The sequence below is a fragment of the Chiloscyllium plagiosum genome, unplaced genomic scaffold, assembly GCF_037043375.1.
Source record: "Chiloscyllium plagiosum isolate Xiang-an unplaced genomic scaffold, Cpla_swu_hap1 HiC_scaffold_26, whole genome shotgun sequence".
Taxonomy (NCBI): domain Eukaryota; kingdom Metazoa; phylum Chordata; class Chondrichthyes; order Orectolobiformes; family Hemiscylliidae; genus Chiloscyllium; species Chiloscyllium plagiosum.
Window position 1 is genome coordinate 40,967,486 of NW_028270164.1, and position 25,670 is coordinate 40,993,155.

General features: G+C 42.1%; 1 protein-coding gene across 6 annotated transcripts in view; it reads left to right on the forward strand.

Moving 5' to 3' along the window:
• LOC122563251 (alpha-1,3-mannosyl-glycoprotein 4-beta-N-acetylglucosaminyltransferase C-like) overlaps positions 1–11,103 on the forward strand; it is a 170,210-nt gene extending 159,107 nt beyond the window's left edge. For all 6 annotated transcript variants that reach the window (XM_043716885.2, XM_043716880.2, XM_087973637.1 and 3 more), the window contains 2 exons: positions 3,181–3,331; positions 9,123–11,103. In XM_043716885.2, the coding sequence (XP_043572820.1) occupies positions 3,181–3,331; positions 9,123–10,279 (1,308 nt within the window). In that variant the 3' untranslated portion in view covers positions 10,280–11,103. The remainder of the gene's footprint in view (positions 1–3,180; positions 3,332–9,122) is intronic.
• The last annotated feature ends 14,567 nt before the right edge of the window (positions 11,104–25,670 follow it).

Consider the following 25,670-nt stretch of genomic DNA (forward strand, 5'->3'; position numbering starts at 1 on the left):
TTGTAGATGGCATGCAGTACTGCCACAGTGGTAGTGGTGGAGGGAGGGAATATGGCGGATGGGGTGAGAATCAAATAGGCTCTTTTGTTCTGGATGGTGGGAGAAAGTGAGGACTGCAGATGCTGGAGATCAGAGCTGAAAAATTGGTACTTACTGTCTTTAATTTCCGATATGGCGAGGAAGAACTGTTTGTTTAGTGTATGAATTCTTCTGTGGATGAAGAACAGTAGAGGTCCTTTGCAGGTATGTAAGAGTGTTGAGGATTCCTGAAGAAGGGCTTATGTCCGAAACGTCGATTCTCCTGCTCCTTGGATGCTGCCTGACCTGCTGTGCTTTTCCAGCAAAACATTTTTTAGTTTTGTTCTGGATGGTGTCAAGCTTTTTGAGTGTTGGAGTTTCGCCCATCCAGACAAGTGGAGAATATTCCATCAAACACCTGACCAGTATCTTGTAGATGGTGATCAGGCTTTGGGAAGTCATACCGTAAGTTCCTTATCATAGAATTCCCAGCCTCTGACTTGCTATTGCAGCCAGAGTACTCCGGTTTGATCCAGTTCACTTTCTGATCTGGAACCCGCAGAATGTTAGAGATGTTTATTTTAAGTCTTCTCATTTAAGGGGAACTCCAAGTCTGTAACTCAGCCATCGATGAATGAATTCTACTCTCTATACAGGAGGGACATTTATAAGCTACTCATTTTTGTAGTACTTTGCCACACTTTCCAGGTGAGTGAGTCAAATATGATAACGAGTCAGATATAACATTTTGTTCATGGATGAAGACAGAATCCGGAATCTGGGCTCATAACCTAGCCTGGAATTTCAATGCATTGCTAAGAGGGTGTGGCATTGTCGGAGGTATCATCTTTCAGATGTAAAGCTAAACTTCAAAACTCTGGTGCGGCCGCAGTTGGAGTATTGCGTACAGTTCTGGTCACCACATTATAGGTAAGATGTGGAAGCTTTGGAAAGGGTTCCTCATAGGATGTTGCCTGGTATGGAGGGGAGGTCTTACTAGGAAAGGCCGAGGGACTGAAGGCTGTTTTCATTAGAGAGAATGTGGTTGAGAGGTTGTTTTCGTTAGAGAGAATGTGTTTGATAGGTGACTTGATTGAGACCTAAGATAATCAGAGGGTTAGATAGGGAGGGCAGTGAGAGTCTTTTTTTTCTCGGATGGTGAGGGCTAGCATGAAGGGACATTGCTTTAAATTGAGGGTTGATAGATATAGGATAGATGTCAGAGGTAGTTTCTTCACTCGGTGTGTAGTAGGGGCATGGAACGGCTTGCCTGGCAACAGTAGTAGACTTGCCAACTGTCAGGGCATTTAAATGAATAGACATATGGATGAAAAGGGAATAGTGTAGGTTAGATGGGCTTCAGAAAGGTTTCACAGGTTGGCGCAACATCTAGGGCCAAAGGGCCTGTACTGCGCTGGAATGTTCTATGTTATTCTTGTTCAGGTGGTTGCCAAAAATCTATAATATTGTTTTTTCATTCAGCCACCACTATTAAGAAAAAACATCAATTTGCCATTGGTCTTGTTTATATTTATGGAACGTGAAACTCACTGAAGTGGGCTGCTTTGTCCTGGCTGGTATTGAGCATTTCAGTGTGTGTGTATGCAACATATTAGTCTCATTTTCTGGTCAAAGAACCATGCTGTTTGTACATTGGCTGCCATTTGTTACTCTTCGACACTGGTAAATTGGACATGAAATAGTTCAAGAATACAAGGGGCCTGTTGTAAATATTGAGTGGGCCACAGATATTCTTGTAGGTTCACTAGTGCAGGTTAATCCTGTGAGAAGCTGCTGTGCTCTGTCCCTAATTCTCACTGCCCATATTAACCCAGAATTAGTGTAACCCAAGACATGTGACAATATCAATCTGTTCCATGAATATACAGGACCCATTCAAATATTTCTCAAATCTTTCATTCAGCAGGACTGATGAACATAGAATCAAAGAATCCTTAGAGTGTGAACGCAGGCCATTCGGCCCATCTAGTATACACCGACCCTCCAAGGAGAATTCACCTTATCTCTGTAACCCGCATTTCCATTGCTAATCCACCCAGCCTACACATCCCTGGGCAATTTAGCATGGCCAATCCACCTAACCTGCACACCTTTGGACTATGGGAGGAAACCCCACAGACATGGGGAGAATGTACAGACTCCACACAGACCTGGAATTGAAACTGGGCCCCTGATGCTTTGAGGCAGCAGTACTAAACACTGAGCCACTGAGTGCCATCCCTACACTCAAATAAAATGAATTTAATAGGAACTCAAGCAACTGGTTTATTTTGTAGTATGCTTATCCCTGAATTAAAATAGCAATTCCACACTTCCTTTCCCTTAACACTTTGACCGACTGCAATAAACAACAAAACTTTCCAGTACAGTAGAAACAACGTTCACTTTAAATATTACTGTATTTTAATACTCAGCTCGGAGCCCCATATCTCCCCTTCACATCGCCATTATTAAACCAAGACTGAATCTGAACAATGGTTGTCTTCTATAGTTTTTAAAATTATCACCATAGGAGGAATTCATTAGGTTGTCATGGTAACTGCACCATTGAGTACAAATCAATTGAACTAACTCCATCAGAATGGGTGTGAATGATCATTGAAATATTCTAACCACTTTCCACAAACTCAGCCATGCTATTCTACAAATTGAATCCATTGAGATCAACATTTACCTCAATAACTCTATTTTGAATATAAATTACAGCAAACCCAATACCATGTCCCCACCTATATCTCTTCATAATGGCATTTTGAAATCTCTAAAATGTGAGTACTTTGTAAATGAAAAGCAAGCATTTACAAACACTGGGTGGTGGGGAGAAATCTCTATCATCTTACATTAAAATATGACTGTAACAAAGGGAGTTCTTGCAGATATGGTATTTTAGTGGTTTCAACCATGACGCCGCCACCTTACATAAAATAAATATTTCTGCATCTTTTTAATAAAGAGCAAGATGGTTTACTTGTCCATGTTGAGCACCCCATACTGTAAGGAGTTTTTGCACTCAGGATGTGTGAAAGTGCTGAGCTTGCTAGCTGGACATGTAAAGCAGGGATTACTGAAAGATATGTCTTTGATGATTATATGATTTCTTATTGGTGGTGCAATTTACAGTTGTTTACAATTGTCTTTCAGGAAGAAGAAGAAAAGAGATTGGCCAAAGAAATAGCTGTCCAGCAGTTGTATTCAGAGAGGAATGTGCAGAACTTCAGGGAGCTGATAAACTTTTCTGCACCTATTAATGTCACCTATCAATATTTAGCAGGTTATCCTTTACTGAAAAAGAGTAAGAGAAAAGCATTTTCTTTGACGTTTTTCACGTGTATGTGTTAGCTGTAAGATGAAGAAATTGCATTTAAGGGTTAATAATCTTGGTCTAAAGTCTCCTAAAGCCAGACCTATTGTCTGAACTGTAATTGGAGTTTCAAATTAACAAAACTTACATTTAAAAATTCCATTTTATTGTGAATAATTTTGCACTGACCCAAAAAAAGAAATTTGTGTTTCTACCCAACTTGGAGATGTCTTACGCTTCCATATAGTCCACATGTTTATTGAAACATCTGGTTAGTGATGAACATTATTTGTTACTACCTATAGCAGTGTGAAGCAGTTAGTCTCATCAAATGTTTACTTTCAGGATAATGTGAGGTAGGTGGGACACTTCTCAGCAACAAAAGTGATGGCCTTGGGTCCGTTTATGGGTTTGTGTGATATACAGTGAGAAATAAATGCTGACAATCAATTTAGGATTATTAGCCAAGTTGACATTGTGGAGCATATGCACATACTGGAAACTACAAAAATTAATACATGGGGCCTTGTTCTTTGCAAGCAGAAATATATGTACACGATGCTTCAACCCAGAAAAATAGGTGACAGCTATTCTTTGGTACGTTTTTCAGAGCAATTCCAAAACCAATCATAGTCAACTTGTTTGGTTTAGAAATTAAACCAAGCAAGGCAATTAACTGTCAGTCATCTAACTGATAAATTCTACATGATAATGTCTCTCTCAATCAAGGTCTCTTTTGAGTCAGTCAGTACTCTTCTCTCCTACAATGAAAAAGTTGTTTTCCCTTTACATTGGTATTCTTGCAAATTATCCTGATTGAGTGCAAGATGAAACACTTTGTCAAGATGTCTTTTTTTATGGCAAACTCAAGTTCTGTATTATCAAATGAATAAGGGCAATGTCGTATTGGCTTATCTCAAATGACAGTCGGCTGAACGGCTGGTTTGTGACGCAGGTGATGCCAACAGTGTGGGTTCAATTTCTGCACCAGTTGACATTCCCATGGAACTTGTGTGTCCTCAACCTCACTTGGCATCTAAGATGCAGTGACCCTTGGGTTAAACCATTACCAGTCTCCACTGTCTAGTAGAGAGCAGCCCTATGATTCTCTGAGATGATGGTGACTTTACCTTTACAATATATGTATGTTTACAAATATTTAAATACACAATAAGCCTCGAATGAATTCTGTTACTTAAATGATTTCATCAGATTTTTTGGTCAAACTATTAGATTAGATTACTTAGTGTTGAAACAGGCCCTTCGGCCCAACAAGTCCACACCGACCCTCCGAAGAGCAGCCCACCCAGACCCATTCCCCTACATTTACATATTCTATTCCTGAATTGCGCATTCTGTTGGTGGAGTAATTTATGCTGCCGTTGAAAATCAAAATTTATGCAAGTCTCAGGCGAAGATCCAATGTAAAAGGCACAAAGGCTCGACTTAAGATTATTTATCTGATACACAGATAACAATAATATCGAGGCTATAACTGATACAGAGCACAGCCAGAACTTTGTGTATTCTAATAGTGGCCCTTCTCTGTTCTGCAGAATGCAGGACAGGTTCACAGCCACACATAGACCTTGGGCCAGTGGCTAACTGCTGCCAAGAGAAAGGGGAAAGGGATGCTCCAGCCACTTCGTTTGTGAGTGGTTTCTACACTTTCCATTCATGAAGTTTTGAAGAAATCCATCAGGAAAGTACTTCAAATCACACTGACCAATCTGCTAAACAGCAGCTAATATTCGATGCAATTTCCTGGAAGAGAGCATTGTGAGCCATCTGCAGTGTGTATAAACAAAAAAAACCCTCTCCTCATTCACGGAAAGCTCCCTAAAAGGTAGAGGATAGCACTCCAGCAAATGTCCACTGACCAGAGACAATGTGGCCACTCACACCAGAAGTGAAAGTTGAGAATCAGCCTCCAGTGCAAATTATGGCTGAGAATCCTGAACTATGGATCACATCACCTCAACCTGCTCACTAAGAACAGTAGGAGGATGCACATTATCACTCCACCTGATATCTTCAGAGGCCAGTGAGTAGAGAGCTAAACCAGAGGAAGGGTAAATAAAAGACATTCTTTTCAACCTCCCAGCTGGTTTTAACAAACAGCTACACCTTTCTCCACTAAAATATGGTTAATCATTTTCAATATAAGCAAGACAGCCAATTACATGGCATTTCTTGAGTAAAAGAAAGAGCAATTTTGTTCTCTTGAAACTCAATAATAGCGGTAGAAAGTAGAGCTTAAAGCTTTGGGCAGTCACGTCAGCCTGCTCTGTCAGTCTCTCTCATCCAACATTAAAAGGGGATAGTTTTCAGAACAAAGGAAGCTAATCCTTTTGATGTCCTTGAGGCATCAGTTTAACCTGAGACCACAGTTGGTTAGTTAGCTTGTTGGATCATCAGCTATAGTAAAGTTGCACTTATTTTTAAAATACCCAGCTACCTGTTGCTTCATCTCTTCTTTCTGTGGAAACTTTTCATCTTGAGGGACATAGAGAGAGTTTTCAACCTATATTTGGGTCTGCATTTTTAGTTTCATCTCCCCTAATCTACCACAGAAGCCCCAGCAATATCAACTGGCTGTATGTTCTTCTATCATAGAGATGTATAGCACGGAAACAGACTCTTCAGTCCAACTTGTCCATGTGGACCAGATATCCTAAGTTAATCTCGTCCCATTTGCCAGCGTTTGGCCCATATCTCTCCAAACTCCTCTTATTCATATACCCATCCAAGATGCTTTTTAAATGTTGTAATTGTACCAGCCTCCACTTCTTCTGGTAGCTCGTTCCATACATGTGTTGCCCTTTGGGTCCCTTTTAAATCTTTCACCTGTCACCTTAAGCTTGTACCCTCTAGTTTTGGATGCCCACAGCCCAGAGAAAAGACCTTGTCTATTCACCCTGTCCATATAAACCTCTGAGGTCACCCCTCAGCCTCCAAAGCTCCAGGGAAAATAGCCCCAACCTATTCAGCCTCTGCATATAGCTGAAATCTTCCAATCCTGGCGACACCTTGTAGATCTTTTCTGAACCCTTTCAGATTTCACAACATCCTTCCCACAGCATGTAGACTGGAACTGCATGCAGTATTCCAATAGTGGCCTAAACAGTGTCCTATACAGCTCCAACATGATGTCTCAATTCCTATAATCAATGCTCTGACTAATAAAGGTAAGCATACCCAATTCCTCCTTCGCTATCCTACCTACCTGCGACTGCACTTTCAAAAGAACTATGAACCTGCACTCCAAGGTCTCTTCGTTCAGCAACATTCCCCAGGACCTTACAATTAAGTGTATAAGTCCTGCCCTGGTTTGCTTTTCCAAAATGCACCACCTCGCATTTATCTAAATTAAACTCGATCTGCCAGCCATTGACACATTTGATCAAGATCCCGTTGTACTACTTCGCTGTCCACTATACCTTCAGTTTTGGTGTCTTCTGTAAACTTACTAACTATACTTCCTATGTTCACATCCAAATCATTTATATAAGTGATGAAAAGCAATGGACCCAAAACCAATCCATGTGGCACACCACTGGTCATAGGTCTTCTGTCTGAAAAGCAACCCTCGACCACCACCCTCTGTCTTCTACCTTTGAGCCAGTTCTGTATCCAAATGGCTAGCTCTCCCTCTATTCTGCGTGATCTAACCTTGCTAACCAGTCTACCATCTGCTCGTATTTTGATGTCAGAGCTGATAACTGTAGTCCGAAGTTCCATTTCTCATCATGGTATAAATGCATTAGGAGATGCAGGAGATCCAGTGGGGTGTGAGGAGCCTTCTTTTTTTTTTTCCAACCTCTTTGGAGAAAACTGTTAATTTCAGCTATGGCTTACTTTCATTTAGTTGGTATTGGTTTTGTGAGACTTGGCCAAGGTATCTGGATCAGGTGATGCCTGCGACTATTTTAAATGTGTTTTTGGCCCCTATTTAAAAACGTTTCAGTCCATGAATGCCCCAGGTATTGAATTTCGTCATCTGGTTCAATGATCAATTGGTTTATTGTATACCATCATGGTATGCTGAAAATGTGTTGCTTGAAAAACGCAGCAAGTCAGGCAGCATCCAAGGAGCAGGAGAATCGACGTTTCGGGCATGAGCCCTTCTTCAGGAATAAGGAAAGTGTGTCCTGCAGGCTAAGATAAAAAGTAGGGGGGAGGGGCGTTGGAAATGCGATAGGTGGAAGGAGGTTAAGGTGAGGGTGATAGGCCGGAGTGGGGGTGGGGGTGGGGGCGGGGGCGGAGAGGTCAGGACGAACATTGCAGGTGAGGAAGGTGGTGCTGAGTTCGAGGGTTGGGACTGAGACGAGGTGGGGGGAGAAGAAATGAGGAAACTGGAGAAATCTGAGTTCATCCCTTGTGGTTGGAGGGTTCCTAGGCAGAAGATGAGGCGCTCTTCCTCCAGCCATAATGTTGCTATGGTCTGGCGATGGAGGAGTCCGAGGACCTGCATGTCCTTGGTGGAGTGGGAGGGGGAGTTGAAGTGTTGAGCCACGGGGTGGTTGGGTTGGTTGGTCCGGGTATCCCAGAGGTGTTCTCTGAAACGTTCCTCAAGTCGGCGGCCTGTCTCCCCAATATAGAGGAGGCCTCATCGGGTGCAGCAGATGCAGTAAATGATGTGTGAGGAGGTGTAGGTGAATTTGTGGCGGATATGGAAGGATCCCTTAGGGCCTTGGAGGGAAGTAAGGGGGGAGGTGTGGGCGCAGGTTTTGCATTTCTTGCGGTTGCAGGGGAAGGTGTCGGGAGTGGAGGTTGGGTTGGTGGGGGGTGTGGACCTGACGAGGGAGTCACGGAGGGAGTGGTCTTTTCGGAACGCTGATAGGGGAGGGGAGGGAAATATATCTCTGGTGGTGGGGTCTGTTTAGAGGTGGCGGAAATGACGATGGATGATACGGTGTATATGGAGGTTGGTGGGGTGGTAGGTGAGGACCAGTGGGGTTCTGTCCTGGTGGCGTTTGGAGGGGCGGGGCTCAAGGGCGGAGGAGCAGGAAGTGGAGGAGATGCGGTGGAGAGCATCATCGATCACGTCTGGGGGGAAATTGCGGTCTTTGAAGAAGGAGGCCATCTGGGTTGTACGGTATTGGAACTGGTCCTCCTGGGAGCAGATGCAGTGGAGACGAAGGAATTGGGAATATGGGATGGTGTTTTTACAGGGGGCAGGGTGGGAGGAGGTGTAGTCTAGGTAGCTGTGGGAGTCAGTCGGTTTATACTAAATGTCCGTGTTGATTCGATCGCCCAAGATAGAAATGGAAAGGTCTAGGAAGGGGAGGGAGGAGTCTGAGACGGTCCAGGTAAATTTGAGGTCGGGGTGGAAGGTGTTGGTAAAGTGGATGAACTGTTCAACCTCCTCGTGGGAGCACGAGGCAGCGCCGATACAGTCATCGATGTAGTGGAGGAAAAGGTGGTGCCAGTGTAGCTGCGGAAGATGGACTGTTCCACATATCCTACGAAGAGGCAGGCATAGCTGGGGCCCATGCGGATGCCCATGGCTACTCCTTTGATTTGGAGGAAGTGGGAAGATTGGAAAGAGAAGTTGTTCAGGGTGAGGACCAGTTCAGTCAGTCGCGTAAAGTTGACCTAATATCCCAACTGAACCATAGGCTTTGACCAGCCCTTTATTGTATGAAACCGTTTGAATGCAGCCTCCTACATTGTTAGTGAAATGGAAGTAGATTGGATTGGTTTTTGCTTTGAAATTTTTAGTGCATATCTTTAGACTTTTGACAATTGAATAAATTTATTTCTATCTGTCTACTTGCAGAATATCTTACAGTAGGACTGTCTTCAGTGAAACGAAAACGTGGGAATTATCTCTTTGAAACGTTAAAATCCATATTTGATCAGTCCACAAATGAAGAGCTCACTGAGATGGTGGTGGTCGTACACTTAGCAGACTTTGACATGGCTTGGAATGCACAAATAGTTCAACAGGTTTCCAGAAAATTTGCTCACCATATTATCTCTGGCCACTTGGTTATCATTCATGCTCCCCAAATGTACTATCCATCTCTAAAAGGTCTGAAACGAAATTATAATGACCCAGCAGATCGTGTGACTTTCAGGTCAAAACAAAATGTCGACTATGCTTTCCTGCTCAATTTCTGTGCAAACTTATCCGAATATTACCTAATGCTGGAAGACGACGTTCAATGTGCCCGTTCTTTCCTAACAGCAATCAAGAAAGTCCTTGCTTCGAAGGAGGGTTCCTATTGGGTGACATTGGAGTTTTCCAAGTTGGGTTATATCGGAAAACTTTACCATTCTACTGACCTTCCAAGATTGGCCCACTTTCTCCTGATGTTTTATCAGGAGATGCCATGTGACTGGTTACTGATTCATTTTCGAGGCCTTCTCACTCAAAAAGATGTCATCCGCTTTAAGCCTTCCCTTTTTCAGCATATTGGATATTATTCCTCTTTCAGAGGGACTGAAAATAGGTTAAAGGATGATGACTTTGAAGAGGACTTCTTTGATATTCCTGACAACCCTCCAGCGACTATCTACACAAGTCTCAAAGTATTTGAGAACTATGACCCCAGCAAAGCTTACAGTAATGGTGATGCGTACTTTTGGGGAAAATCACCCTCCACTGGAGACTACTTCAGTATTGTATTCATGAAGCCAATGAATGTTACCAGAATCCATGTTGTCACTGGTTCAGAAGATAGGCATAATGATATTCTTCATTCTGGCATCCTTGAAGTTGGAAAGAATCCAAAAATAACGCAGAAGGGTAAAGATTGCTCAGACTATGTTAAACTAAATGAGTTCCAAAAAGGACTGTTTGATAAAAAAGATATCAATACCATCATTGATTTCAGTGTAGACTGTGTGCGAATATCTATAACAAACAGTCAAAAAGACTGGCTAATTATTAGAAGCATCAGTATTTGGGTAAAGCCCAACAACCCTCTATGACGACAATATATCCCCAAGTATCATTCTCTTCCTTACTCTCCTTAGTGACTCATGCTGGGACATAGTTCTGTGAGTGTATCTTACTAAATGGTTTCTTGTTTGTGAGTGAGCTTAGACAGTAAATGATGTCAGCCTATTCATTGAAACAGTGCCACAGCTCACTCATGTCCTGGCACCTTTTAGGAGTGTGGTAAATGGTGATTGGGAACAAAGCCTTGGTTGATTTGGACCCCCTGCCCTTATCTCAGTCCAAGGATATTGAAATGCGAAGTTTGTTTTCAAAGCCAATTGAAATTATATTAGTGCGTCTCACTTACTAAGTTGAACTGAACACCTACCAATTAATTATATTTTCAGATCAATAAAAACTTTTAATATATAATGAAAATAATTCCAAAGGATCGTATGATGTTTTGATTACCAGGCTACCTGCTGCCAACTAGCATTCCATACCAAATGATTCATCCCAAATATATAGCACAAAAAATTAATTATTTCAAAAGTAGTCTTACATTCTCTAATTCTTGTGAGCCTGTTTTGTTTCCATACAATTTCAGTGTGTAAGCCACCATTGCATTATGACCCTTCTCCCTCAGAAGTAAGTGGTCTGACCAGAGATTTGAATGTAATGGCATTCAACAGAGGTCTAATATACATCCTCCATTTCTGCCCACTGATGTAATAACCTAACTGGTGCTGAAAAGAAGGAGCCAGAACAAGTTTATTATGCCAACGGCCAAGTTGTAATGGAAATTCATGAATCATCCAAATGTGCCCACAAAATATTTTATATTTGGGACATCTGTTCTACCCAACACCAGCTATTAACAAGCACAATGAGAATGCACCATTATTCTGTGTGTAAATGGTTTAAAATCAAAAGTTTAGATTGCTGAACAAAGCTATCTTGAGTTCATGATGTGGAAGTGCGGGTGTTGGACTGGGGTGGACAAAGTTAAAAGTCACACGACACCAGGTTATAGTCCAACAGGTTTATTTGAAGGTACAAGCTTTCAGAGCATTGCTCCTTCAGGTCGCTAGTGGAGCAGGATCATAGGACGCAGAATTTATAAGTAAAAGATCAAAGTGTAATACAACTGATTATAATGTATTAGACAAACCTAGGTGGCTGTTAAGTCTTTAATCACTTAGAACGGGGATGCAGGTTAACCACTTAATTGGCATAGAGAGAGGTTCTGTGCCAAAATAAGAGTGATAGATGTGTTCTCCAAACTGAAGAATTAACAGGGGACGTTGGGTTGAGTGGTGTTGCAAACTGTAATAAAGAATACATAGCTGAGAGGGTATTTCAACAGGAAGGCACCCTCTGACCAGTCTCTTTGAAAATTGGTTTAAAAAATAGAGAAACCAGGTAGGCTACTGCCAGTGGGAGAATCCCTCTGGAAGGTGCCATTTGGCTGTACCCTCATCAAGGCAGGTAGGGAAAACATGTGAACTCCCCTGGATGACTGGCACAGATTCTGCCAATTGCTGCCCACCTTCAGGCAGTTAAATTACTTCTTTCTCCTCCTCACTTCTTTCTTCCCCTACCACCAAAAGAAAACTGTTATCAGGAGATTGAAGGCTGACTGGAAACTCCCATTTAGTCTCTGTGGACTAGCCTTACTTAGCAAGGCTCTTAATTAGCCTAATTGGCTGCAGTCAGCCCCTTCAGATTCCAAATCCACCTCAACCTCTCTAAATGGGTAACAGGGTCAGGAAGCTGACACATCCATCTCTGTTCTACACCTCACCAGGGCCTGAAAACTCTGCCGTCATGTTGATGGAAAGACAGAATGGAACAGAGTGAGGAGAATATCAGCAACTTACATAATTATGTGAATCAGGATGAGCTACCAGGAAGGTCATGATTTGGAGATGCTGGTGTTGGACTGGGGTGTACAAAGTTTAAAAATCACACCACACTAGGTTATATTCCAACAGGTTTAATTGGAAGCAAACTAGCTTTCAGAGCGTCACTCCATCATCAGGTGATTGTGGAGGACACAATTATAAGGCACAGAATTTATAGCAACTGTTTACAGTGTGATGTAACTGAAATTATACATTGAAAAATACTTTGACAATCAAGGTATTTTTCAATGTATAATTTCAGTTACATCACACTGTAAACAGTTGCTATAAATTCTGTGCCTTATAATTGTGTCCACCACAATCACCTGATGAAGGAGCGACGCTCCGAAAGCTAGTGTGCTTCCAATTAAACCTGTTGGACTATAAACCTGCTGTTGTGTAATTTTTAACTTTGTACCAGGAAAGTGAGTTGCTTCTGAATAGAGGTTTATTTGTGTCTGTATTGAGAAAACAAGGGTGACAGGTGGAATTTCAAACCATTAACTGTCTGAGGGAGATTCACCGTCTTCTGTAATGTTGGTTATTGATAAGGCGTTATGTATATTTGTGCAAACCTTTGTACTATAATTCAAAGAATGCCTTTACTTTGATGTATTGTATAAATTGATAAAGAATGTGATTATTACTGTTTTCAAAGAAACTTTGACTATGAACTTTTATTCATGAACACGTTTAAATAGGGAAATGTTTACTCTTGTGCTTTTTTTTTAAAGGTGAAGGAAGAGTTGTTTGAATGTTTGAGTAGTAATTACAACCATGATCCATTACCATTAGAAATGTCATAATATATTTTCATGAGTTGTTTTCAAAATATACCTCTTTCATCTGAATTTCTACTGTTCCAAAGGATGCAAATTAGACCGACAAAATGTAACCTATTTTGTTCAAGTATAGAGAGATTTTCTGTAATTTCTTTCTCACTAACCAGAATGTGGTGTTTTGCAAACACATGAAGTGTGCTAGAACTGAAAGTAATTATAACAAGGAAGTAATGTGCCCTGTTAATATTGTATAGGAAAACATCCAAATTTGGTTGATTTGCATGCTAAAAATGTGTTGCTGGAAAAGCGCAGGAGGTCTGGCAGCATCCAAGGAACAGGAGAATCGACGTTTCGGGCATAAGCCCTTCTTCAGGAATGAGGAAAGTGTGTCCAACAGGCTAAGATAAAAGGTAGGGAGGAGGGACTTGGGGGAGGGGCGTTGGAATTGCGATAGGTGGAGGGAGATCAAGGTGAGGGTGATAGCCCGGTGGGGGGCAGAGAGGTCAGGAAGAAGATTGCAGGTTAGGAAGGCGGTGCTGAGTTCGAGGGATTTGACTGAGACAAGATGGGGGGAGGAGAAATGAGGAAACTGGAGAAATCTGAGTTCATCCCTTGTGGTTGGAGGGTTCCCAGGCAGAAGATGAGGCGCTCTTCCTCCAACCGTCGTGTTGCCATGGTCTGGCGATGGAGGAGTCCAAGGACCTGCATGTCCTTGGTGGGAAGGGGAGTTAAAGTGTTGGGCTACGGGGTGGTTGGGTTGGTTGGTCCGGGTGTCCCAGAGGTGTTCTCTGAAATGTTTTGCATGCTAGCCAAAGTTGACTTTTTATGGAATTACGTAACTAAAGCTGCCCACAGGAACATCACTAGAAAGAATGTTAAACATTCTGGTTAAATTAGTCAACATCAGTTCACAGTGAAGGCTTTGCAATGCATTGATCATTTGTAAATAGTTTGCATTGCCAGTGTGAAACAGGTTATTCTGGATCCATGGGTCCCAAAGCTTTTCCACCCTCTGCTCTTCCTTGTGCTCTGTTGTAGACTAATTATGCCTAATGATCATGATTAGTCAACAACTCCCCATTATCCTTAGGTTATGCACCTACCAGGATGGTGGAACCAGGATGCTGGGAGACCATCTTGATGAGTCTTTTAATTGTCCAGCAATTCCAGATTTACTAAGTCAGATTACAAAGTGCTTTAAAAGTTCATTTTACACTGCTTGAATCTGCACTCCTGCCTCCATACCCCTGACATCCAAGTCTTGTACAGCTGGTGGCAATCTCCAAGTGGAATTGTTTGATTCTTTGAGTGCCAACTGTCAAATTTGTTATAACTGAGAAGTTTGCTTTACCTTTGGCCCAGTTACAATGGAGCCTTGTGGGTATTTTAATCGACGTATTCGAGTATATTAGGAGAGGGATGTGCCCAATGCACCAGAAAAGCCTTCATATTTGAGTCTTCTATTGGGAGCCAGAACAGACCTTGCGTGGTGGAAGAGTTTTAAGTGTCAGAACAGTAGCAATGTGCCAGCAGCAATCCCATGGCACTGCAAAACCTGTGGTTTAGGTGGACTTCTGGAGTTATGCCCGTTGCACAGATTGCACTTAGCAAGTTCTTGCAGATGTTGAATTAATGAGCTGTTAAGTGACCTGTGTAAAGGACAATTATCAATTATGCTTATAATGGGCATGAACAGGTCCACTGATTTACGTAATTAAATCATGTAAAAATCCTGTTTAGTTTTGCCAGTATTTGGGAAGTTCTATTCTGCATTTCCATGATTGTTATTTTTCAAAGGAAAATGTAAATCCTTGAATATGGTTGGAGTCCATTTATGTAGCTCTTGAAGAGTACACTGTGTGTATGTACTGAACAACAAACCTCTTTTTACAGTGCACAAACAAAACAAGCATTTTGCAAAGTTTATAGATGTGTACAGTGTGGATACTCTGAGGGGAGTGGGAAAGGATAAAACTTTGTACAACCAGAAGATTAGAATAAGCGTTTGTTTTTTATGATTCAGATGATTACCTGGCTAACAGCTCAATTTAATTGTCTTACATTTGTGATTTGTAATTCTCCCTCTAGGGTTGAATTTTAGACTTGAATCTCCTAATTTGGAGGGAGTCATCCCTTCCATTAAGTTAATAAGGAGTCAGGTTATACAAAATCATTATCACCAGAGGCCTGACAGGTAAGGCAGATGAACTCAGGGAACATTAGACTGGGATATCATAGCAATTACAGAAACATGGCTCAGGGATGGAAAGGACTGGCAGCTTAATGTTCCAGGGTACAGATGCTATAGGAAGGATAGAGAGGAGGGGGAGTGGCGTTTTTGATGAGGGATAACATTACGGCTGTATTTAGGGTATTCCTGGAAATACATCCAGAGAAGTTATTTGGGTGGCACTGAGAAATAAGAAAGGAATGATTACCTTAATGGGATTATATTGTAGATCCCCAATAGTCAGCGGGAAATTGAGAAACAAATTGATAAGAATGTCCCCGTTATCTGTAAGGATAATATAGTTATGGTAGGGGATTTTAACTTTTCAGACAGACTGGGACTGCCATAGCGTTAAGGGCTGTGATGGAGAGGAATTTAAGTGTGTACAAGAAAATTTTCTGATTCAGTATGTGGATGTACCGACTATAGCAGGTGCAAAACCTGACCAATTGTTGCGAAATAAAGCAGGGCAGGTGACTGAGGTGTCAGTGGGGGAGAACGTTTGGGCCAGTGACCATAATTCTATTAGTCATAAAATAGAACACAGAATATTCCAGAGCAGTACAGGCCCTTCACCCCTCAATGTTGCACTGACCTGTGGAACCTATCGGAAGCCCATCTGTCCTACACTATTCCATTTTCATCCATATGTTTATCCAATTACCATTTAAATGTCCTTAAAGTTGGCGAGTCTACTCCTGGTGCAAGCAGGGCGTTCCACACAACCTACTACTGAGTAAAGAAACTCCCTCTGACATCTGTCCTATATCTATCACCCCTCAATTTAATGCTATGGCCCCTCATGCTAGCCATCGTCATCGGAGGAAAAAAAAAGACTCTCGCTGTCCACCCTATCTAACCCTCTGATTATAGTATATGTCTCAATTAAGTCACCTGTCAATCTCCTCTCTAAGGAAAACAACCTCAATTCCCTCATCCTTTCCTCATGAAACGTTCCCTCCAAACCAGGCAACTTGCTAGCAAATCTCTTCTGAACCTTTTTGAAAGCTTCCACATCCTCCCTGTAATGTGGTGACCAGAACTCTCTGCAATACTCCAAATGTGAGCTGAAAAATGTGTTGCTGGAAAAGCACAGCGGGTCAGGCAGCATCCAAGGAGCAGGAGAATTGATGTTTCAGACATAAGCCCTTCTTCAGGAATGAGGAGGGTGTGCCAAGCGGGCTGAGATAAAAGGTAGGGAGGAGGGACTTGGGGGAGGGACGTTGGGAAGGTGAGGGTGTTAGGCCGGAGAGGGAGTGGGGGTGGAGAGGTCAGGAAGAAGATTGCAGGTCAAGAAGGCGGTGCTGAGTCCGAGGGTTGGGACTGAGATAAGGTGGGGGGAGGGGAAATGAGGAAGCTGGAGAAATCTGCATTCATCCCTTATGGTTGGAGGGTTCCTAGGTGGAAGATGAGGCGCTTTTTCTCCAGGCATCGTGTTGCCAAGTCTGGCGATGGAGGAGGCCAAGGACCTGCATGTCCTTGGCGGAGTGGGAGGGGAGTTAGTGTTCAGCCACGGGGCGGTTGGGTTGGTTGATACAGGTGTCCCAGAGGTGTTCTCTGAAACGTTCCGCAAGTAGGCAATGTAGAGGAGGCCACATCGGGTGCAGCGGATGCAGTAAATGATGTGTGTGGAGGTGCAGGTGAATTTGTGATGGATATGGAAGGATCCCTTGGGGCCTTGGAGGGAAGTGAGGGGGGAGGTATGGGCGCAAGTTTTGCATTTCTTGTGGTTGCAGATGAAGGTGCTGGGAGTGGAGGTTGGGTCGGTGGGGGGTATGGACCTGGCGAGGGAGTTGCGGAGGGAGTGGTCTTTCTGGAACGCTGATAGGGGAGGGGAGGGAAATATATCTCTGGTGGTGGGGTCTGTTTGGAGGTGGCGGAAATGACGAAGGATGATATGATGTATCTGGAGGTTGGTGGGGTGGTAGGTGAGGACCAGTGGGGTTCTGTCCTGGTGATTGGAGGGACGGGGTTCAAGGGCAGAGGAGCGGGAAGTGGAGGAGTTGCGGTGGAGAGCATTGTCAACCACGTCTGAGGGGAAATTGCGGTCTTTGAAGGAGGAGGCCAATTGGGTTGTTCGGTATTGGAATTGGTCCTCCTGGGAGCAGATGCCAATTCCAATACCGAACAACCCAGATGGCCTCCTTCTTCAAAGACCGCAATTTCCCCTCAGACGTGGTTGACGAGTTTGGTAGGCTTTCCTTTATTGGTCAGAGCATTTAGTTTAAGAGTTGGGAGATCATGTTGCAGCTGTACAAGACATTGGTTAGGCTTCTTTTGGAATATTGTGTGCAATTCTGATCTCCTTACTATTGGAAGAATGTTGTGAAACTTGAAAGGGTTCAGAAAAGATTTGAGCAATTGCGAGGAGTAATAAGTTAGGATATAATAGTTGTTTCTCGGATAGTTTTGCTTAGAAAGTAAAGCTCCATGCAGTTTACAATAAAATTTGTGACCACGAGTCTGCAGCAATTAAGGGGTCAGAATTGATTAGTTTGCTCATGCTGATCTTCTGGAATCCAGAAAACAAGCCACTGGAATACATTGCCTCATTTCTGCTGGGAAATGGCTACAATTTCAGTTTCAATTTGCTGGGGGTTGGGGAAGGTCTAAATAAAAACTAATTTAAAATTCAGTGAATTGACCATTGTCAGATCATGTAAAGGGATACTACAAAAAGGAAGGGGTTTGAGATTTGTTTCTGGTTCAGGCAATAAAACTCACTGAAAGAAACGGAAAGAAAAAGCACACACAGCAATCATGGGCAATCAGCTTATTGAATATATTAATGCATCAGAGCTCTAATTGACTGGCAGTGTATTTGTGCAGAAATTAAATTTTGTTATTATTCATAAAAGCAACAGTATCCCTCAACTGACTATTACTCAGTATCAAATTCAAATCAAATCATCCTGTTTCTAACTGGCTTCTAACTACCTATCATCCAAAACTTAATGTCGCTACATGTTATCTGTAATGCCATGCACTATTAATGCCTGACCTGCCACTTGTTCTTGTATGTACTGTACCTCACCCAAGATCTGTGGTGCTATACTTTGATGATTTCCCATTAATAAATATCAGACCTTTTTTAAAAGTTAAATTTTTAAATTTAAGAATGCCCAAACATGCACAATAAATCGCAATCCTAGCGTTAAATCTATCATTACCCTTGGCTTTCTCAGACTGCAGCCTTACAATACTGTTGGTAAATGTTGTGTGTACTTTGTCAATAATTTGCAGTCTTGGATGTAAGTTGCCATGGTTAATTATACATTAATAGCCTAAATGAGCAAAAGGTGAAAATATTGGGGTCAAATATAAGCCCTGGTAATAAATTAGTCTGACAGCATTAAATACAACCAGGAAGGCATTACATGTAAAAATATTATTTTAACGAGCTAATAGCAAAGTTCAATTTTGTTCGACACTACTCAATATTTGCCTTTTAATATTTTGACGACAAGGACTGTTGGGCACTGGTCATAGACCCTTCAGTCCAACTCGTCTATGCCAACCAGGTATCCTAAATTAATTTAGTACCATTTAGCAGCATTTGGCCCATATCCCTCTTAAACCCTTCCTTTTCACATATTCATCCATGATGCCTTTTAAATGTTGTAATTGTACCAGCCTCCATCACTACTTCTGACAGTTCATTTCATATTCTGGATTAGTGGTGCTGGAAGAGCACAGCAGTTCAGGCAGCATTCAAGGAGCTTCGAAATCGACGTTTCGGGCAAAAGCACTTCATCAGGAATAAAGGCAGTGAGCCTGAAGCATGGAGAGATAAGCTAGAGGAGGGTGGGGGTGGGGAGAAAGTAGCATAGAGTACAATGGGTGAGTGGGGGAGGGGATGAAGGTGATAGGTCAGGGAGGAGAGGGTGGAGTGGATAGGTGGAAAAGGAGATAGGCAGGTAGGACAAGTCATGGGGACAGTGCTGAGCTGGAAGTTTGGAGCTCGGGTGAGGTGGGGGAAGGAGAAATGAGGAAACTGTTGAAGTCCACACTGATGCCCTGGGGTTGAAGTGTTCCGAGGCGGAAGATGAGGCATTCTTCTTCCAGGCATCTGGTGGTGAGGGAGCGGCGGTGAAGGAGGCCCAGGACCTCCATGTCCTCGGAGGAGTGGGAGGGGGAGTTGAAATGTTGGGCCACGGGGCGGTGTGGTTGATTGGTGTGAGTGTCCCGGAGATGTTCCCTAAAGCGCTCTGCTAGGAGGTGCCCAGTCTCCCCAATGTACAGAGAGTGATGAACTCAGCCCGGGCAATCACAAAGGCCACCTCCCATCTATAGAATCCATCTACCAGGCCCACTGTCAAGGAAAGGCTGCCAGCATTCTCAAAGATCTATCCCACCCTGGCAATGCTTTTCTACAACCTCTACCATCAGATCAAAGATACAGAAGTCTAAACACACACCAGCCAGTTTCAAAACAGTTTCTACCCTATGTTTTTAGAATACTGAATGGACTCTCAAACTCTTAACATTCGCCTCTACCTGTGTTTTTGTTTTTGCCGCTGTTTACCTATTATTTACTTATCTATGCTATTTATCTATGGTGATTTGCCTGTATTGCTCACAAGACAAAGCTTTTCACTGTGCCTCGGTACACGTGACAATAAATTCAATCCAAGTCGATTTAATACACACCTCTGTCTGTGTGAAAAAAGTGGCCCCTGAGGTCTCTTTTAAATATTTTCCATCTCACCTTAAACCTGCACTCTCTAGTTTTGGATTCCCCCCTACCCCGAGGAAAATACCTTGACCATTTACCCTATCCAGGGCCCGTCATGATTTTATAAACCTCTATAATGTCACTTCTCAGCCTCTGCTCCAGAGAAAATAACCTGGAGCCTGTCCTTATAAGTCAAACCCTCCAACCCTGACAAGTCCTTGTAAATATTTTCTGAACCCATTCAGGTTTCACATCATATTTCCTATAGTAGGGAGACCAGTATTGAACGTTGCATTCTAACAGTGTCTTAACCAATGTCCTCTTCAGCTGCAACATGACCTCCCAACTCTTGTACTCAATACTCTGACCATTAAAGGCAGGCATACCAAACGCTGCCTTTGCTATCCTATCTACCTGTGACTCCATTTTCAAGGAGCTATGAGCCTACAATCCAAGGTTTCTTTGTTCAAAAACACTCCCCAGTATAAGCACTGCCCTGATTTACCTTTCCAAAATACAGCACCTCACATTTATCTAAATTAAACTCCATCTGCCACTCATTGGCCCATCTGATCAAGGTCCTGTTGTACTCTGAGATAACCTTCTTCATTGTCCACTAAAGTCAGAGTCATAGAGATGTACGGTATGGAAGCAGACCCTTTGGTCTAACTCATCTGTGTTGACCAGATATCCTAATCTAATCTAATCCCATTTGCCAGCACTTGGCTCATATCTCTCTAAACCCTTCCTATTCATAACCCATCCAGATGCTTTTTAAATGTTGCAATTATACCAGTCTCTATCACTTCATCTGGCAGCTCATTCCATTAAAGCACCCCCCGCTGTGTGAAAAAGTTGCCCCTTAGGTCCCTTTTAAATTGTTCCCCTCTCACCCTAAACCTATGCCCTCTAGTTCTGGACTCCCCCACCCCAGAGAAAATACCTTGTCTATTTACCCTATCCATACCCCTCATGATTTTGTATACCTCTATAAGGTTGCCCCCCAGCCTCTGCTCCAGGGAAACAGCCCAAACCTATTCAGCCTCTCGCTGTAGCTCCAATCCTCCAACCCTGGCAACATCCTTGTAAATCTTTCCTGAACCCTTTCAAGTTTCGTAACATCCTTCCAATAGGAGGGAGACCAGAATTGCGCGCAATATTCCAAAGTGGCCTAACCAATGTCTAATGCAGCTGTAACATGACCTCCCAACACCTATACTCAATGCTCATTGCTTTGGGTTTGGAGTCACATGTAGGTCAAACCAGATAAGGTCAGCAGTTTCCTTACCTAAAGGATATGAGTGCTGGTTTTTCCCAACAAACAACGTGGTTTTGTGGTCATCATTAGACTCTTAACTCACATTATGGGTCTCTGGGTTAATAGCCCAGTGATAATACCAGTAGGCCATTGCCTACATAGCAGATCCGTTGGGTAATTCTACCAGCTTCTTTATTTCTTTTGAAATTTTTTTTGACAGTGGTCCAGCGTCCCATTTAGAATTACATTACTTGTCAGCCCAGCTCCAAGCAATTTACTTAATCCTCAAGAAGGCAATGCTGTCTGTGTTGTATAAAAATTGGAACCTGCACAAATTAAGCTCCTGTGAAAATAATTTGAAACCAGAAGTTACAATGTATGATTTTGTAGGATTTATTATCTTGTAAACTCTTTCATTTTTAATAGAGTGGGGCTATGAGATATTGGGAAATGGTACTGTATAGTTTGTGCAGTTTCATGTTCTTTGGAGGCATAAATTCTGCTCTCCTTGCACTATCAACATATCCTTTCAAGGATAAGCACAGTTAATAAACCAATTGTTCTAATCCATCAAGATTTGTGTCTGTTTATTTCGAAGTATTTTGTGCCCTGGGGTATAGAGTGACCATTTTATCTGACTCGTGTTTACAATTGTACTTTGGAAATTTTTTTTCAAATCTTACCAGTAAAATTCATTTTCATATAAAAGAGATTATAAATTGTCAGCAATAACATATTGGAAGGAAATCATTTGCTTAATGTCCTTTATTAGTCAGAGTATTGAGTGCAGGAGTTGGGAGGTGATGTTGTAGCTCTTCAGGGCATTGGTTCGGCCACTGTTGGAATATTGTGTGCAATTCTGGTCTCCTTCCTATTGGAAAGATGTTGTGAAACTTGAAAGGGTTCAGAAAATATTGACAAGGATGTTGCCAGGATTGGAGGATTTGAGCTATAGGGAGAGGCTGAACAGGCTAGGGCTGTTTTCCCTAGGGCGTCAGAGGCTGAGGGGTGACCTTTATAGAGGCTTATGAAATAATAAGGGGCATGGATAGGATAAAAAGACAGTCTCTTTCCTGTGGTAGGGGAGTCCAGAACTAGAGGACCTAGGTTTAGGGTGACAGGGGAAAAATATAAAAGTGCTCTAAGGGGCAACGTTTTCATGCAGAGGGTGGTACGTGTATGGAATGAGCTACCAGAGGAAGTAGTGGAGGCTGGTACAACTGCAACATTTAAAAGGTATCTGGATGGGTATATGAATAGGAAGGGTTTGGAGGGATATGGGTCAAGTGCTGGCAGTGGGACTAGATTGGGTTGGGATATCTGGTCAGCGAGGACAATTTGGACCGAAGGGTCTGTTTCTCTGCTATACATCACTATGACTCTATTGTGTTTGTACTTCTCTTTGACAGGTAAGATAGTCAGAAAATTTACAAACTTGAATAATTTTCTTCAACTTACAAATCAAGAATTTGCCTAATTCTACCCTCATTCAACTGAAACAAACTTGACTTAACCTCATTCTGCCAATCAGGATATAGCACAGATTTCTCCCATAATTTGCAAATCTCTTGTTTGCTCTCCAACATTGTGTATTTGCCCCCCAATAATCACCCCCCCCCCCCCCCAACATGACCTGAATTCCCCACCTTACCTTGAGGTGGAAAATTCTTCCATTGAAAAACACTTCTTTTCCCTCTAACAGCTTGCTCTAGATTTGATCAAACTAGTATTAAATGATGTGAAAAAGAGTCACATCACAATGTTAATCTGTTTCTATCTACACAGATGGTTCCAGACCTGTTGAGTTTCTCCAGTACTTCCTGATCTTCTTCGAGATTTCCAGCATCTGCATTACTTAGCTTTTATTTACTAGTATTATGGTTCTACAAAAATGTTCTACTTTGATTAGAGACTTCCTAGTGTTTTTAGTTAGGGATAATTTCCATATTGGCATTTGCTCTCCACCATCCTTTGGATTCTGAATTTTGGTATTAATCAGACAGGATAAATTTCAAATGGGGGGGTGGGGGAACGGAATCTCCTCACTGCTGTTTCGACTTTATTTCCTTTTTAAAGTTTTTTTTTGGCAGGTGTACTGATTGATATGAGGAGCCTTACCTATGTAAATTTTTCACAATAATAGTATTTTGAATGAATGTTTTGCAATTGCAAGGTAATTGGCAACTCTCCACTGTTTCTAATATCCAATAGCAGAGAATTGATTTTGTATAACTGGCTTTGCTAAATAGCACACATTGTTGTAAGATAACTACACAAAACACCAAAACTGGTTACCAGAGAAAAAGAGACGTTGAATCTGGTACTAGGTGACCTGCTGTCAGCCATCTATTTTGAGCAACTGTATTTGTTCTAATATTACTGATTTTTTAAAAATATTACCAATCAAAACGTTTTCAAACGAAATCCTCTACAATCTCCACTCGTTTCTTGTTCATCCTGATGGTCTAAAGGACCTGAGCCACAACACTGTGATCTCCTGAAGAAGGGCTTATGCCCGAAACGTCGATTCTCCTGTTCCCTGGATGCTGCCTGACCTGCTGCGCTTTTCCAGCAACACATTTCCACCACTGTGATCTCCACCATAGGTAGGGCAAGGAGATATTCTGTACTGTCCCCAGCCCAAGAGATTTGAATCCTGTGCTGTTACTATCAAGTTGACCAGAGGAATGATCTGCCCAAGGAGTTCAAATTACCGTGATAGCAGCAAGCACTTCAATGTGCATGTTGTGGTCCAGAGCTATGAATAGTGATGGTAGAGGCTGGAACTTTCTTTCCTTTACAACAATTTGCAGCTTTTATGTGATGTAAATTTTGAACAGCAATGGACTCACCCTCACTCTGAATTACTACACTTTTCTCCTGTACACAACTTCCTGCTTGAAACCAGCTAAGAATACCATCTGCCATATAACCTCTGAATCCACATCATTTGTCCTTATTCATTAATGTGTAATGGGGCACCTTTACCAAAGGTTTGCTTTTGGGAATCCAAATAACTTATAGCTACTGCATGTTACCTCTTCTGAAAATGCAGTAAGGTTAGTTAAGCAACTTCAGTCCAAGCTAAATGATTATTACTGTATTTCGCATTTCTAGTAGTTCTTGAGCAAAGATTCCATTCTGTTTCCTACCACTTATGCTAAACTGGTTTACAATTTCCTGGGCATATTTTGTGCCCTTTCTTGAATACAAAAAGTTAATTAACGATCCATAGGAAACAACCAAAAGAAATAAATATTTGCATTTGCATAACATCTTTCCCAATTTAGGGCACTCAGAATGTTTTGCAGCCAACGTACGTCTTGTGCACTCACTGTTGTAAGACACTGTTCACAAAGGGAGAGATGATATTAATTCTAGCTCATCAGACTGAACAGCTAAATGCTATAAGCTTTGGCTAAGATCAATAGTCGCTATGTAACTTATTCTTTCTAAATAAAGCTCAAGTTCCCGTTCCAATGCCCAAACATACAATTTTTTAAAAAACCTATATGTTATTTTTCTACTTTCTGAACTTTATTAATCAACAACACATAATAAATAAGCAATTTCACAATACCAGAGCAAAGAGGTAAGTGAACATTACCACACACTGAAGTACAATCCTCATTTGTTATGTTTGACAAAACAGACAGTATTCCAATAGGACTGCAACAGAAATTAAAGCTTGCAATAGCTTCCTCATCGACATGGCTGGTACCTCATGAAGGTCACATGGGGACTGCTACTGCCATCACGTACTCAGCTGAAGAAAGCTGTGTCCCAGAATGCTACCTATCTGCCCACATCAAATTCAGTGATTTGCATCTCAGTTCAATGATGTGCATTATCACTGGTCATTTCTGGTCAAATCCACTCTGCTGCTTCCCAGGTCTGAGCAACGTAATCACCACCCTTCCCCGTCCCCACTACAAGCCACCACCATCTCACACCAGAAGGGTAATTATTCAGGCGAGCTGCTGGAAAAGGTCAACTTCAAACCAATCCTGTCTTTATTCAATGACCTGCTCAATGCAACAGCAAAACACCTTCCCTCTCAGCACCCCATATGGTAAACCCACTGCAGCAAGGAGTAATGGTTGAAGACATCAGGCAGGGCGATTGGCAGGAGATGGTATTCATCAGCAATCACTCCCTCGTAGATTATAATGCTTCCCCAACTGGCTTTCATATCTCCTGGGGACATTGAGCCCTTTCAAACAATCTCCAGATTGGTTGAGAATTCTGAGCAGCCACTGACATCTGTGGGTTACTGAAACTATCCAAGTTGCAACTAAAGAATAATCCATACAATGATACCCACAGTCAGAGTGTCTGTTTGATGATGGTCTTAAAGAACTCAAGTTGGTAACCAATGATGCTTGGCTGTATATCTATGCACCAGTCAATTAACTAAACAAGTATACAAACAAACATTGGAATTTGAGGGGATTATTTAAAAATGGAAACTAGACTGGCCAGTAGGAACTCTATCACTGCCACTGGATCACGTGCGCTACCTATACACAATGACTAGATATTTTTCTAATCAACCTGTTCAGAGATATTATACACACTGGAGCAGTTGGGAC